General features: G+C 35.8%; 3 protein-coding genes across 6 annotated transcripts; 2 read left to right on the top strand and 1 right to left on the bottom strand.

Annotated features, from left to right (window-relative positions):
• Positions 1–1,742: 1,742 nt before the first annotated feature.
• Positions 1,743–4,746, bottom strand: LOC111004507 (ER-based factor for assembly of V-ATPase). Its single transcript, XM_022275558.2, has 5 exons — positions 4,335–4,746; positions 3,613–3,751; positions 3,003–3,088; positions 2,763–2,907; positions 1,743–2,027 (listed from the first exon to the last, which is right to left on the bottom strand). Exons 1-4 carry the CDS (start codon positions 4,599–4,601, stop codon positions 2,779–2,781), a joined length of 621 nt encoding a protein of 206 aa, XP_022131250.1. The 5' UTR covers positions 4,602–4,746; the 3' UTR covers positions 1,743–2,027; positions 2,763–2,778.
• A 1,118-nt stretch (positions 4,747–5,864) lies between these two features.
• Positions 5,865–8,266, top strand: LOC111004505 (dolichyl-diphosphooligosaccharide--protein glycosyltransferase subunit 4A). 3 transcript variants are annotated; one of them, XM_088125717.1, is made up of 3 exons: positions 5,865–6,026; positions 6,950–6,990; positions 7,944–8,266. In XM_088125717.1, the coding sequence occupies exon 3, from the start codon at positions 7,944–7,946 to the stop codon at positions 8,055–8,057; it is 114 nt and encodes a 37-aa protein (XP_087981843.1). In that variant the 5' UTR covers positions 5,865–6,026; positions 6,950–6,990; the 3' UTR covers positions 8,058–8,266. The 3 variants fall into 3 exon arrangements, with proteins under 3 accessions (XP_087981843.1, XP_022131245.1, XP_087981844.1); XM_022275553.2 differs by lacking the exon at positions 6,950–6,990 and adding an exon at positions 6,131–6,211 and having other exon boundaries at positions 5,866–6,026; XM_088125718.1 differs by lacking the exon at positions 6,950–6,990 and having other exon boundaries at positions 6,018–6,026.
• An 845-nt stretch (positions 8,267–9,111) lies between these two features.
• LOC111026094 (Zinc finger (CCCH-type) family protein) lies at positions 9,112–12,445 on the top strand. 2 transcript variants are annotated; one of them, XM_022304075.2, is made up of 3 exons: positions 9,112–10,002; positions 10,232–10,616; positions 11,813–12,445. In XM_022304075.2, exons 1-3 carry the CDS (start codon positions 9,637–9,639, stop codon positions 12,088–12,090), a joined length of 1,029 nt encoding a protein of 342 aa, XP_022159767.1. In that variant the 5' UTR covers positions 9,112–9,636; the 3' UTR covers positions 12,091–12,445. The 2 variants fall into 2 exon arrangements, with proteins under 2 accessions (XP_022159767.1, XP_022159768.1); XM_022304076.2 differs by having other exon boundaries at positions 9,115–10,002; positions 10,235–10,616.
• The last annotated feature ends 302 nt before the right edge of the window (positions 12,446–12,747 follow it).

Genomic DNA, 12,747 nt, shown 5'->3' with positions numbered 1-12,747 from the left:
CGTGTCACGAGAAGGGTGTGATGGGGCGAGATTGCAACGTGGGACGATTTTAGCACTCCAGTCCATTTAAGAGAAGTACGGGCAAATTTTTTGATTAATTTACACGTTTTTTCATTCAATTTCTCAACTATATAAATGAATAAATAAATCAACATTTCGAGAGTACATCTATATTTCAATAAATAAAATATCGCTTCTTTTTTGTTCTAATTTACATAAGATTAAATAGTATGATTCTTATTTCAAACAGGTATTAAATACATCAACTATTAGATAATTTGCATCTTGAAAATTATTTAGTATTGTATGCGATATCTGTGATTCCTATCAATCTTTAGTACAATATACAAATTAATGGGCTTGAATAAGTTAGCCTATATTATCAACTATTTCAATAAAAATGATACAACAATGTCTTGAATAAGCATGCACATAGTTTCTTGACACAGTATTTCGTAAAGAAAATGGATGTGGGACTATTAATTCAAGTTTCAAAAACTCAAATTTCCTTAGAGCTAAAGATAGCCATAGAATTGACATTAAAGGACTCTCCCTAAAGAAACCGGGGAATTTGAATCTTAATCAAAGATGATGAAATATTGTGCCTACACTGGGGTAAATATCTCATCTATTTACATATTTTGCATACACTGGGGTAAATACCTCATCTATTCACAAGAAATGTTATAATCTATAGAGCTTAATAAGCGGTAAGTGCTATTAGCACATTAAACTTTAAAAAAATGTTTAATAGATTTAAATTTTTTTAATGCGTTCAAAAGACCCCTACAACTTAAAAAGTGTTAAAACAGATCCTTTAACATTAAATTCCTTTACCTTTTCAATTTTGTGTTTAATAAATTCCTAATTTATGAATAATTTTTAAAATTCAAGGATCTCACACATAAAATTAAAAGTTCAAAAATCTATTAAACATGATGTTAAAAGTCGAGGAACCTATTGGAATTTACTAGATACATCAAGTTCAAAACCAAAATTATAATTTATTTAATTTTTATTTAATTTTGCATTTTTAGATTTTTTATTTGAACTTTAGATTAGCCTTTTTCGTTAAAGTGGACCAATTGAACAAGCTGTTTATAATGTTAGCGGTAGAGATTCAATAGAAATACGACTCCAACTTTCTTTTTCTAAATTTGGAGACAAAATCAACATAATAAAGAAATATATATAAAATTCATCCGCATTAAAAAAAAATTATTTATAAAGAAAAGATATCGTAAAAAAAGGAGTGTAACATTGTATAGTACTGGAATTTTTCATAGAGAGAGAAGGTTGATTACGAAAGCAAAGTGGTCACCTTCTGAAACCTGGGGATTGGGAAACATGTGCTCCCCACGGGAGGATTTGCGCATCAACTCCCACGTGTGAGCCTCTCACATGGGAATTCTCAAGTTCTGCCATTTGGCATACTCTACTTATTTTCTCCTTCATCGCATTATTCTATTTCTAAAGCAAACTTAACTTGGCACTGGCAGATTTCTTTTCTTAGATCATCAACTAATCATCACTAATTAATTACTCTATAGTGACGACTATAATGGTAGGTTCATGAATTTACATCTCAGGAATTAAGAATTCATATGGATTGATGAAATAGTAAAGTGGAAGTGAGATATTTTATTCATTGGCTACTTTATCCATTTCATAATTATATTGTATTCCTTGAACACTAATCTTTGCCATGACTTTAGCTATAAAGATTATAAGGTACGGCCAAATTAGTTTTCAAGTCTCGAATGGACGATTAATTATGAACAAGAAACATGTTTGATTCACAGAATGAACCACATAGCTAGTTACTTGTATCTGTTTCCTACTCATCTCTTGCCCCACCAAACATCTTGTAAATGTTAAGGGAATTTGATTCTACTATAAGGTACAAGATCCCTCATTCTATTATCAATGTTTAATCACTGACCTTTTCTTTTGCTTGTAGTTGTAATCACCTGCATACTCTTTGTATCTAATGTAGAATATTGTTTCCATTTTTCCATTTGCCCAACCTGTGGTGAAAAACACTGTTAGTTCTTTGATGTTGCTGCCATAGTTTCTTTCTGGGTAACTGGTAAGAGAAGTAAAACAGAGAAATCTCTAAACCGTCAAGTAATAGTTAATAGATTTCCAAACCATTTGCAGTTTTTCCTCCGAACTTTCTTTGCAGACTCACACTTACATAGGATAGGCAAGTTTGTATCCTCTTCTTTCCTACATATTCCACATCGCTAGAACGTGCTAATATACCATAAAAGATCATAAAATTTGAGGAGATAATATGATAAACTGTACATTTCTATAACCCAAAAACGTACAATAACACTCCTCAATCGAGGGAGAACCTGCTGGGACGGTGCCAGTTCTGTACAGTCCTTGCTCTTCGTTAAAATATTTATATTAAATTCTTTCTAAAAGAATGTTAAAATTCAAGGATTTAGTTGGAGGGTGTTGAATCGAAGGTGTGAATTGTGATCGTGTTCTTATTTCTGTGGTAGTAGGATGAAGAGATTGCAAGAAATCATTTCATCTGATGATAAATATAATGACTTCTCAATGCTCTTCTTTTACGGTAATGTTCTTCACCAGACAAACATGTCTATATACAAATAAATTACAAGAAGCGCGCTCACAAGGCCCTATTACATGCTTAGCATAAAAGCACAGGGCAAAATTTAACTCAATAGGTTATATTCAAATCCAGGCAAGAATGCCATGGTTCAATTTATGTTGAGATAAAGGCAAACCTTGAGAGAAGTAACGCTATTGACTCTTCTTTATCTTGGAATGGGAAGATGAAGACCGGTCATCATAATTGGACGATCTAATAATGAAAAGAAGTGTTTCTACGAGCATGCCAAAAACCAATCCAAGGATACCTCCAGCAACACTCTGAGAAACAAAATTAATGCTCAATAAGTGACAGTACTATGAGAACTAGACATTAACGATAATGCTTACAGGTTAAACAAATATCCAATAAATACCATGACTGGATCGCGTCTAAACAATGCTCGGAACAAAGCATAGCCGACCAGGTATCCAGTAAACATTATCAACACAACATGTAAACCTGCAATAAGCTCATGACTAGTTAAATATTGTAGCGCAGAATGCAACAGAAAATCAGAAAGAACAATATGATATGGCGGATTTTGAAGTTAAAGAAAGAAGTTCAGAATTACAAGTGTTCATGTAAAACATTCATGAGGAGTATCTAGTCAGGCAATCTTGTAATACTCATACAACAAATTAACAACAAATACCTTAATTGAGTTTTCATTGATGAGAAATCACTTTTTCTCATGCATAAAAGGAAAGGAATACTATGAAATCAGATAATGCCTACAGAACTTTTTGACATTATCTGTAGCGGTAAAAATCAGTTAGAAACTCTAGATTGAAAATTCTAGACTAGCACAGAGAATAACACTTCCTACCCATTTGAAACTTTAGGAGAAAAAGACCATACATTTATGAATATACAGCAGAACCAGCATAGAACTATTAAATAATTCAGCTGGAAAGCACCCATATTTACATGTTCCATCAAAGATATATCTCGGGAAGCATGAAATGACAAGGTCACATCCATACCGAATCCCAACTGATCCTTGTATGAAGAGAAAGGCTCATCAATTGTTTTCCTAGGTGCGATATCCTTCACCAGCTCCTGATAGGCCTTCCTCTCTGCTATATCCTCAAGCTTCTTCAGTCTAGCCTTTAACTCCTCGCTCTGTATGCATATATCAATAAGTTAAACAGCTCCACAATAAAATTTAGATTATACCAAAAGTTCTGAAGTCCGGAAGTTTTCACTTTACAGCATACGAAAATTCAATCTAGTCAATAGAACTGGGCCAAACTCAATTATTTTATATAACTTTCTGAAAATTTTATCATCTTTTACGATTTCTTGCCATCCAATGTTGTTCTGAGTTTAATCCGTATTCATCTCTAGTTCCTTGGAGTAGTTAATATACCTCCAATTTGAACAATGTTTAAGAACACACCGGAATAAAAACAAACATTTCATTCATTCCCTCACCACACCCGTCTCACTTGGAGCTAAGAGGTCTTCTAAAATAACCATTTCTGCACATTAAATACACCCCAATTTCCAGAAATTTCCAAAAACTTCCAACAATCCCTTCGCTAATGTGGATTTCCTTTCTCCAGTGTTGTCATCAAATCATCACCCCGACTGATAAGAAGATGATGTTTAGGCAAAAAGTAGAAAGCAATAACAGGCAGAATCCGCTAAGATATAGAGTTTCCATAGAACTAAATGTACAGGATCCAAATTAAACTACACACACCTTCTCCCTCGGTTTGGGGCTTGTAAAGACGAACTCCGATCCGGCTAAAAGACAGAGTAAGTCCGGCCGGGTGGAGGATTCCGAAGCAACCCAGATAGCTCTTAACGGCTTATATGGAACGTTATCTTGCGAAGAGAGATCGGAAGAAATCTGCCGGAGTTGCTCAGAAAGTCGCAAATCTTTGGACGCCGAGTTCAGAAATGAGCGAATCGCTTCGGTGTAAGATATCACGAGACCAGACGGATGTGTCCGGTCGTTGGTCATCATAGAAGAGGCTTCCGGGGTTCGAGAAGAGAGATATCCCAAGCAGCGAGAACTGTGGAAGACGATAACTCGAAGCAGCGACAATGGAGAGTTCAGCGTCTTGGTTAAATCAGGAAACCAATTTTTACCGCTAAATTTATGGGTATATATCCAATTAGCCCTAAATTTTCAATTCCATCTACATCTAAATTGTCAAAAAAAAAGTGTAAAAAAAAAATACTATAGAATTAAATTACTAAAAAGAGAGAAGCTCATAGACTTTTATAATTTTTGCTTCAATATAACTTCCACTCATTCCATGGAAGTCAAAACTTTACACAAAATTGCAAACTTCTGGATCTTTTCTCTGTTTTGTATCACATGAGAGCTCTCCTCTGTCTCTGGACATTTTCATCTCAGTCTCTATATATTTTCTCTACATTTTCTCTTCTAAAAAATCTGTCTTCTTTTGACCTTCCTTCAATGGCCGCACACGATATTTTCAAAGAGTGGAAAAATTTCGAGTTAACCACCAAACCTACTATTGTCATGGATGCTTCGACTATTACTGGAACTGGAAAATGTCTAGATATTTACCTAATAGGTAAGCTTCTTTTCTCTCCCAATGTTCACTTTGAACGTTAAAAATATCTTCTCATTTCTCCCTTCTCTTGGAGAAGATAAACGGATTGACACTTCCTCCGAGATAGAATTTGTTGGTGCGGGTACTTCGAGGGTCCGTGTCTCAATTAATATCCATAAACCTCTAAGTGGAGAACAAAAGTTAATCTCGATGGTCCAACGAGAACTACTAGATACCAACACACTATGAACGATTGATATATTTTTTTTAGATAAGAAACCTGTAACGATTGATAGATTTATGCTACCATTATAGTTAGGTAGGTCATACTACAAAAGATTGTGAGGATGTTTTTGACCATCCTAAACTTAGGGGCTTCGTTATCGACAAATTAGAATGGGAGAAGAGGTGTAATGAAGGCATGAAAATTCACCAGAATACCATCGTAGTAGTTCCATCTTAGGACATGACAGTAGTTTCCTGGGGAGCCACTTTTACTATAGATTTTAAAGATAATAATGGGCCAATCTCAAAGGAGGAAATTCTACTCAATCCTTAATCTGTGACGGCGGGGAATAAGACAACTGTGTGGAAGAAATATATTTATTTCTCTATAACAAAAAATGTAATTTTCCCTTTTACTTTAACATTGGTTGAGATATACAGTCATTCAGAATTATAAATAGCGCCCCAAAATATTTGATATTTAAAAAAAGGCCCCGAGAGCTTAATTTGAGCCCCTAATTAATTTTTACTGGTCCCTTTCTTCTTCCCGAAGTAGCTCCTGCCTCCCAGAGTCGCTGACCTGACCGCTCGACGCGACTAATTTTCATCTTCTTTCGAAGGCAACTGGACGACTAATCAGAGTAATTCACTTCTTGTTTCGTATTCTATTTTTATTTACATTTTTCTCACACCTCAATCTCGAGTCCATGGATTTTTATTGCGTAATTTTGCTGAAATCAATCAGATCTATGGAGCTCACGTAGTGATTCCCTTCAGAATTCAGAGACAAAACCCTAATTCTTGTGTCTGTCGGGTTTCTGTGGATGTAATTTTTTTTAATTATTATTTCCATCTTTTTTTTTTGGAATAATTTTCCCCTTTTCTGTAGCTGCTTAGACATGATTCCTAACTGATAACCGCTGACTGTTTAGCTACGATTGGAATATGACCATTCTTATATTTTCGATTGTTGCTTATTTTGATTATTTAAGGTCTAAGGGTTATTTTGATTGGCTTTTTAGTCAGCCAATTTGTGGTATTCCAATTTCAGAGACTTTCTGGAGAAATTTGATTCTGCACACAAAATGCCATTTTGATGTACATAGCAAAATGCGGTTAGAAAACCACAATGGGTAACTTAGGTTTATCGTATTGATGTCAATTTGAACACAGTAGATAAGGCCGCTCTTACCATCTTAAAGGTCGATAATTCGATTCCACCTTGTGGAACTCAGAAAAAAAAAAAGGTTTATGCCATTGACTCTCAACTTTGGTAGTATGGTTTGCTTTAAAGAGCTTGATGTTCTGAACGACTAATCAGATGGAACACAAACTTCGTGAAGTAGATCTGTTCCATCTTGGGTATGCCAAACATGAATTGTGTCCTTTTTAGTAAAATTATAACATGAAGTGAGCTTGTTGCTGGATTGACTGGATTTTGGTGTACTCTTCTTTGAAATTACTTCATTCTTTGACATGGGAACTCTGATTTCTCCTGCTGAAAAAGGGAATGCTTATTGCAATCTGCATCATGATGAAATCTATGGTTGTTCTTTCTTTGCAGAATCGGGAATATTTTTTTAGCATTTTCATAGTAGGTACAAGGTATAACATAGCTTGTCTTATGCATTTTAGATAAGATTTACCAATGTGTCAATAATATGCTGATATTATTAAGTTCTTACATTATTTCTACACAGTATTAACTCTAGAATGGTGGTGTAGATACTTGCTTTGCGCTGTCTAGTTCCTAGATATACCTTCAGAGAGGAGAGTGCCGTGGAAGAGACTGAGTGAGGGAAGTGAAAGGGTAAGGAACTCTAGAGGAGTAAAGAACAGCCAGTAACTTCATCTATACTAGATGTTTGACATTATTTAATATATAAAACACATGGATTTTGTTATAAAGATTTTGTATACATACCTGGTTTACGGGCCACTTGGAGATTTCAGTGAATCTGAGAACTGGCTCTTCTGGGTTTAGAGTCTTAATTGCCTATAATAGCGTTTGTAGAAGGGTAAAATGGGGGGCCAATGTAAATAGCAAAAGACTTAGAAGGAATGGGTTCAAATCATGTAGCCACCTACCTAGGATTTAATATTCGACGAGTTTCCTTGTCAACTAAATGTAGTAGGGTCAGACAGTTGGCCCGTGAATAGTCGAGGTGCATGCAAGCTGGTCCCGACACACGGATATCAAAAAAAAAAAAAAGAAGGTTAAAATGGGGGGTGGAACCAATTACTGAATTGAATGGGGAGGAAAAGAAACTTGGTGGAGATTATTTCTGCTGATATTATGTTATTGTTTGAGTGCCCTAGAGATAAGAGCACATTCCATGTGTTTATGAATTTATTTTATGCGCTTGTTGTAATATCTATCTACACAATTTTAAGATGTGAAATTGGTTAGAAATCTGCTAGTTTTGGCTACATGAGTTTTTCTTTTCTGTAATAGTGGAATGCTTATTATTTTATTTGTTGATATTGCCACTGTTCTATGTCAATCTGAATTCATATTTGATCCGACCTTTATTTGAAGCTGATATTCTTTGTTACAGATGTTTGACGATCAAGATCTCGGCTTCTTTGCAAATTTTCTCGGGATCTTTATATTTGTATTGGTAATAGCATATCACTATGTGATGGCTGATCCAAAATATGAGGGTAACTAAGCGATCTCCTCCAATTTTCTACAGCATGGAGGCAACTTCCAAAAACGGGCATATCTTTTTGGACCACCACTGTTGGTTTACATTATCTACTCTTCGTTTGGTACATTCTCAAGATCAAAATGTTACTGTCTTTCATAATGTAGAATGTGTTCTCAGACCGTGAGGACATTGTTGCCTTCACCAATGAAGCCTTATTTGATATTGCTAAATGCTCAACTCTTAAGTTAGTTCCAATTGTTGCTCTTTTTGAAACTTAAAGATGGTAAGCAAATATTTCTCAAATTCCAAAGAAAAAAAGTGTGCTTTTTTATTTTTGTTGTGTATTATCTTACAAACTTTTTATGATCAAACGAAAAAGAGATCGCCCATTCAATGGGAAACAGATATAAGGAAAGATATTCTTAGAAAGTGAAGTGGGTTTGTGGTTTGTTTGATACTCATTGGTTGCATGAAGTTGCATAAATCTAATTTCTACAAATTCATGAATAACACTTCCCCTGTATAAAATTATTTAGGCTTAACCCATTTTATTTAACATCAAATATGATTTTCTCTCAACATTTTGATATATTAATCTAATAGTTTGATATAGAAATTGTTAATCTATATATTCGGGGTCACATATGTAGTAAAATCATTAAAGCATCTTACATTTCTACGAGGAACAATCTTTATACTTAATATCTCATTATATCACTATTTAAAAAGATAACATAATTTCTTACGGGTCACATAAATATAGAAAATTTAAATCAGTATTCCAAACTTAAAACTTTTTAAAGTGCAATGGTTTGTGATTTTTGTTATAGAATAATGTAAGTTAAAATACAGTGATGTTATTTATAACTTAATATTTTGTAAATTATGAATCAATTTAATGATGTCTTTTTAAATCTATTTATAATTTTCAAAATTTGATGATTACAACAGAAAATGTTACTTTTCAATTAATTTGGAGAAGGTACAAAATTTTACTGGAAAAAAAAAAAGAAAAAAAAAAACAGAGAGAGAGACAAGCGAAGTAGTTTCATTTACAAAATTATCCCTCTGATTCCGCTCTGGATTTGGAAATCCAGCTCTTCCTCATCTTTCAAGTTATCTCATCATTTTTATCGCGGTCCAAATCTACCTCTACTCTTATCTATTTTCCTTTGATTTTTAAACCCACCGGCCTTGTTTTCCGCTCGTTTGTTCTTGTAATTTTCCTTTTTTTTTTTTTTTCCTTTCTTTTGTAATATTTATGATGGTCGTAGATCTGTGCGATCTTGGTAGTAACTTCATCTTTCAGTTCCGGTCTTCGATCTGTTGTACTTGCTATTTTCATTTTTGGAGGAAGTTCTTTCATCCTATAATGGGTAGTTTCTGAGCTCAAAACTCGTACAGAACTGGTGTTCTTTCGAGGTTGAAGAAACCCATTTTAAAGTCCTGAAAAGTTTTCCGAGCTGGAGAAACTTTAGCGTTTATATGGTTTGCTGACCATGTTTTTGCAATTAGGGTTTTGTGCGTGATAATTTGGTGATTTTGTAGTTCTCTGGAAGCACGAATTTGTTGATTTTCGTGGTGGGTGAACTTATTTGGTATGGATTATAGTGGGGGAAACGTAGTCCATGTGATCCCCGGGACGAGCACCGACAATTGGCCCGGCGAAGTTTGGGCAACCGAAGACGAATACAGAGCTTGGAACAATGGCGGTGATGGGGATACGCCTTCGAATTCGAGTTATGATCAAAGGCAATCCCAAAGCCGGTCCGGAAGCGAACCCCCGAACAAGAAATCGAGAAACTCGCAGGATGTTACGTCCTCGAATCGATCAAAAGCGATAGGGAAAATGTTCTTCAAGACCAAACTCTGCTGCAAATTCCGCGCTGGAACCTGCCCTTACATCACAAATTGCAATTTCGCTCATAGCATTGAGGAGCTCAGGCGGCCGCCACCGAATTGGCAGGTATTAGGATTAGTTCCTAGTTAATAGTTAATTTTAGTTATTACCTCTGTTCAATAGTTAGCTTGACTGCTGAAATGTCTAGTTGGATTGGTTAGTTCAGTTTGTTAGTTGGCTGAGAGTGTAACCATTCTAAATACTGCTATAGTCTATACTGCTGTTTATAATTCCGCTTGTCCTTGGAATTGGATGGATAGTATCACAAGTTCCTCATTGCATTAAGTCTTGGTAGCAGGAGATTGTGGCCGCCCATGAGGAAGAGAAGGCGGTATTGTTAGAGCCGAGGGAGGAATTTCAGATTCCTTCACTCGGGACTTCAAATTTTGGTTCCGAGTCGCAGAGGTCGTATAAAGGTCGACATTGCAAGAAGTTTTACACTGAGGAAGGCTGTCCGTATGGGGATAGCTGTACGTTTCTTCACGATGAGCAGTCAAAGAATCGAGAGAGTGTGGCAATAAGCTTGGGTCCTGGTGGGTACAGCGGCTGCGGCGGCGGCAGTTCAGGCAATGGATCCAACATCAAGCCTTCGAATTGGAAAACAAGGATTTGTAACAAGTGGGAGTTGACAGGATATTGCCCGTTTGGAAACAAATGCCATTTTGCTCATGGTGCTGCTGGTACGTTTCCTCATAGTTTCCATATTTTCCTGCTGTTAATAAAATGGTTGTATATGGGTCATTATAAAGGTCAGTGCTCCTATAAAAAAAGATTAGGAAGGATTATGTCTATCTAGTCTCTCAAAGATTGTTGGTGTCTTGGATGAAATCTGCATCAATTTCACCCCTTAGACCTTTTCTTCATGAAACCACCTCTTCTTGGATTGTCCGTATAGCTTCCATTATCTTTTCAATCACTTAGTCTGTCAGCACTCGGCACTCTAATGCCCAAGCCTGGATGAAGAGTAAAGTATTTCTAATTTCTTTAAAAAAATGTGCTCGTGCTCTTACCAGGCCCCATAAGATACCCCTGCTCAATCTGCTTGACCTCAGTTATGATTTAAAGGAAAATGGTTCCGTTTGTAGCTTAAGTTTGTTTCTGCAACACGTAAATGCCTTAGATCTTAAATCCCTTCCATTCACACTCCGTTTGTATTTGCCATGTATTATTCTGTGTTGTCCAATAATATAGGATTGTCTTTCAACTTTCAAGATTCCGAAACCAATGCACTGCAAAGATATATTTTTCAGAGTTACTGGAATAGATCATTCTTTGCTTAGGGTCTAGGACTCCTCAATCGCCTTTCTAAACTCACTCTCTTAACTGAAGGGGTCATTTGTATATTCTGTTGTTTAATTCTTCTACTACTATTGTGCCGAAGATTTTGCTCGTCATATAAAATGTGAAACTTATATGACTTTGGGGAATATGAGGAAATTTTTCAAAGAAACCATAATGCTATTGTTTATCAAATACGCTTGTCAGTGAATAACAAAAGGCTTACTTTTGCCTGGGAGTGTTTTGAGAAGGTATAGGATCTTAGAAATCTGGCACAGAGAGCATTATGTTGACAAAGTGTCTAAGTTCGGGACCAACTCGGTGACTAAATGCTGTGGCTACTCTAATTAACCCCTTGTTGTCATGTATTTTTAACTATGCTTTTAATCTTTCACTTTATTTTTCATGTTTAGTTTATTTGAGTCACCAGTACTTATCTGAGCTTTGATATAGGTTGAGTGAGTCGATTAGACCGGAAAATGTGAGAATAGTTTTGGGTCTTGTTGAACAAAACGAATGTTGAATGAGTTCTACATTGATTACATGGAAGATAGTTTTGGTGGTGCTTAGTTTTGATACTCTGAATTGACCACTACAGAATTGCACCGTTATGGTGGTGGGCTTATGGAGACGGAAGCTAGAGATTCTTCGTCTGCTCCTCCTGACCCAAAACAGGGAGTGTTGCCAAAAGCTCCGGGCGACACCGTGGTTGCTTCTGTTCCTTCAGTTCCTCATTCAGACGTTTATCATGTTGCAGTTCCATCACAAAGGTCAACCATTGTGATTCAAAGGGCAGGGCAGAGAACTCATCAGAAGTGGAAGGGTCCCGATAAAATCAGTAGGATATACGGTGACTGGATCGACGACAACGAGTAAGATGGTATCGACTGAGCAATTTCTGAACATGAATAACAAGAACTTAAAGTTCCATAGTTTTAACAGGCATCATGATGGACTTTGTCTCTCATGAGCATTTGGCAGATGAAGATTAATCTGTTCGTTGGGGTGGAGTTTTGGTTGGTTCATTTCTTATATCCATATCCAAACCCTCTTCATTTCAGATCTTTTATCTGTTAGTGTTGTTATTTCTGTAAGAAAAGAAAAATGTATGATTGTCCCCTTCCCAGATCATCATCATTGGATAATTCTTCTGTGTCTTCTGGGAAAGTTTTTAACCTTATTTGTAATGGGAATATGAGTCCTACAAATGAGGCAGCAATTTTTACACTGACATTGTGACTGCTGATGATCCTAGTGTAGTGTTGGTAGTTAAGTTAGACTGTTACAATTGCTCCTTTTTTGTATAATGTGTTGTAGCTCGCAATAGTTTCATAATGGTTACGGTTGTTATGTCTTCTCGAGGCTCGGGACGAGCATATGATAAAACTTTCTTTTTTTTTTCTTTTTAGTTTAATAAATGCAAAGTAGGAATCGAACATTCACCTTTACAAAAAGTTGGTAAAGGTTGTGGGTGTTTTATTTACCAAGTTATGCTTGGATTAGCGCATGTGATAAAGTTTTAGGTTACTTGTG

The sequence above is a fragment of the Momordica charantia genome (assembly GCF_013281855.1).
Source record: "Momordica charantia cultivar OHB3-1 chromosome 6 unlocalized genomic scaffold, Mcharantia_2.0 BLBB01000006.1, whole genome shotgun sequence".
Lineage (NCBI taxonomy): Eukaryota > Viridiplantae > Streptophyta > Magnoliopsida > Cucurbitales > Cucurbitaceae > Momordica > Momordica charantia.
Note: the sequence above shows the minus strand (reverse complement) of the source record. Positions and strands in the feature narration are given on the sequence as shown.

Bases quoted from the DNA above. Each gene is read 5' to 3' on its own strand.
- LOC111004507 (XM_022275558.2), bottom strand. From the start codon at position 4,601: ATGATGACCAACGACCGGACACATCCGTCTGGTCTCGTGATATCTTAC. The intron at 3,752-4,334 runs GTGTGTGTAGTT...ATATGCATACAG, and splicing joins GCCCCAAACCGAGGGAGAAG to AGCGAGGAGTTAAAGGCTAG. The intron at 3,089-3,612 runs GTATGGATGTGA...AGCTTATTGCAG, and splicing joins CAAGGATCAGTTGGGATTCG to GTTTACATGTTGTGTTGATA.
- LOC111004505 (XM_088125717.1), top strand. From the start codon at position 7,944: ATGTTTGACGATCAAGATCTCGGCTTCTTTGCAAATTTTCTCGGGATC.
- LOC111026094 (XM_022304075.2), top strand. From the start codon at position 9,637: ATGGATTATAGTGGGGGAAACGTAGTCCATGTGATCCCCGGGACGAGC. The intron at 10,003-10,231 runs GTATTAGGATTA...AAGTCTTGGTAG, and splicing joins GGCCGCCACCGAATTGGCAG to CAGGAGATTGTGGCCGCCCA. The intron at 10,617-11,812 runs GTACGTTTCCTC...TGACCACTACAG, and splicing joins TTTTGCTCATGGTGCTGCTG to AATTGCACCGTTATGGTGGT.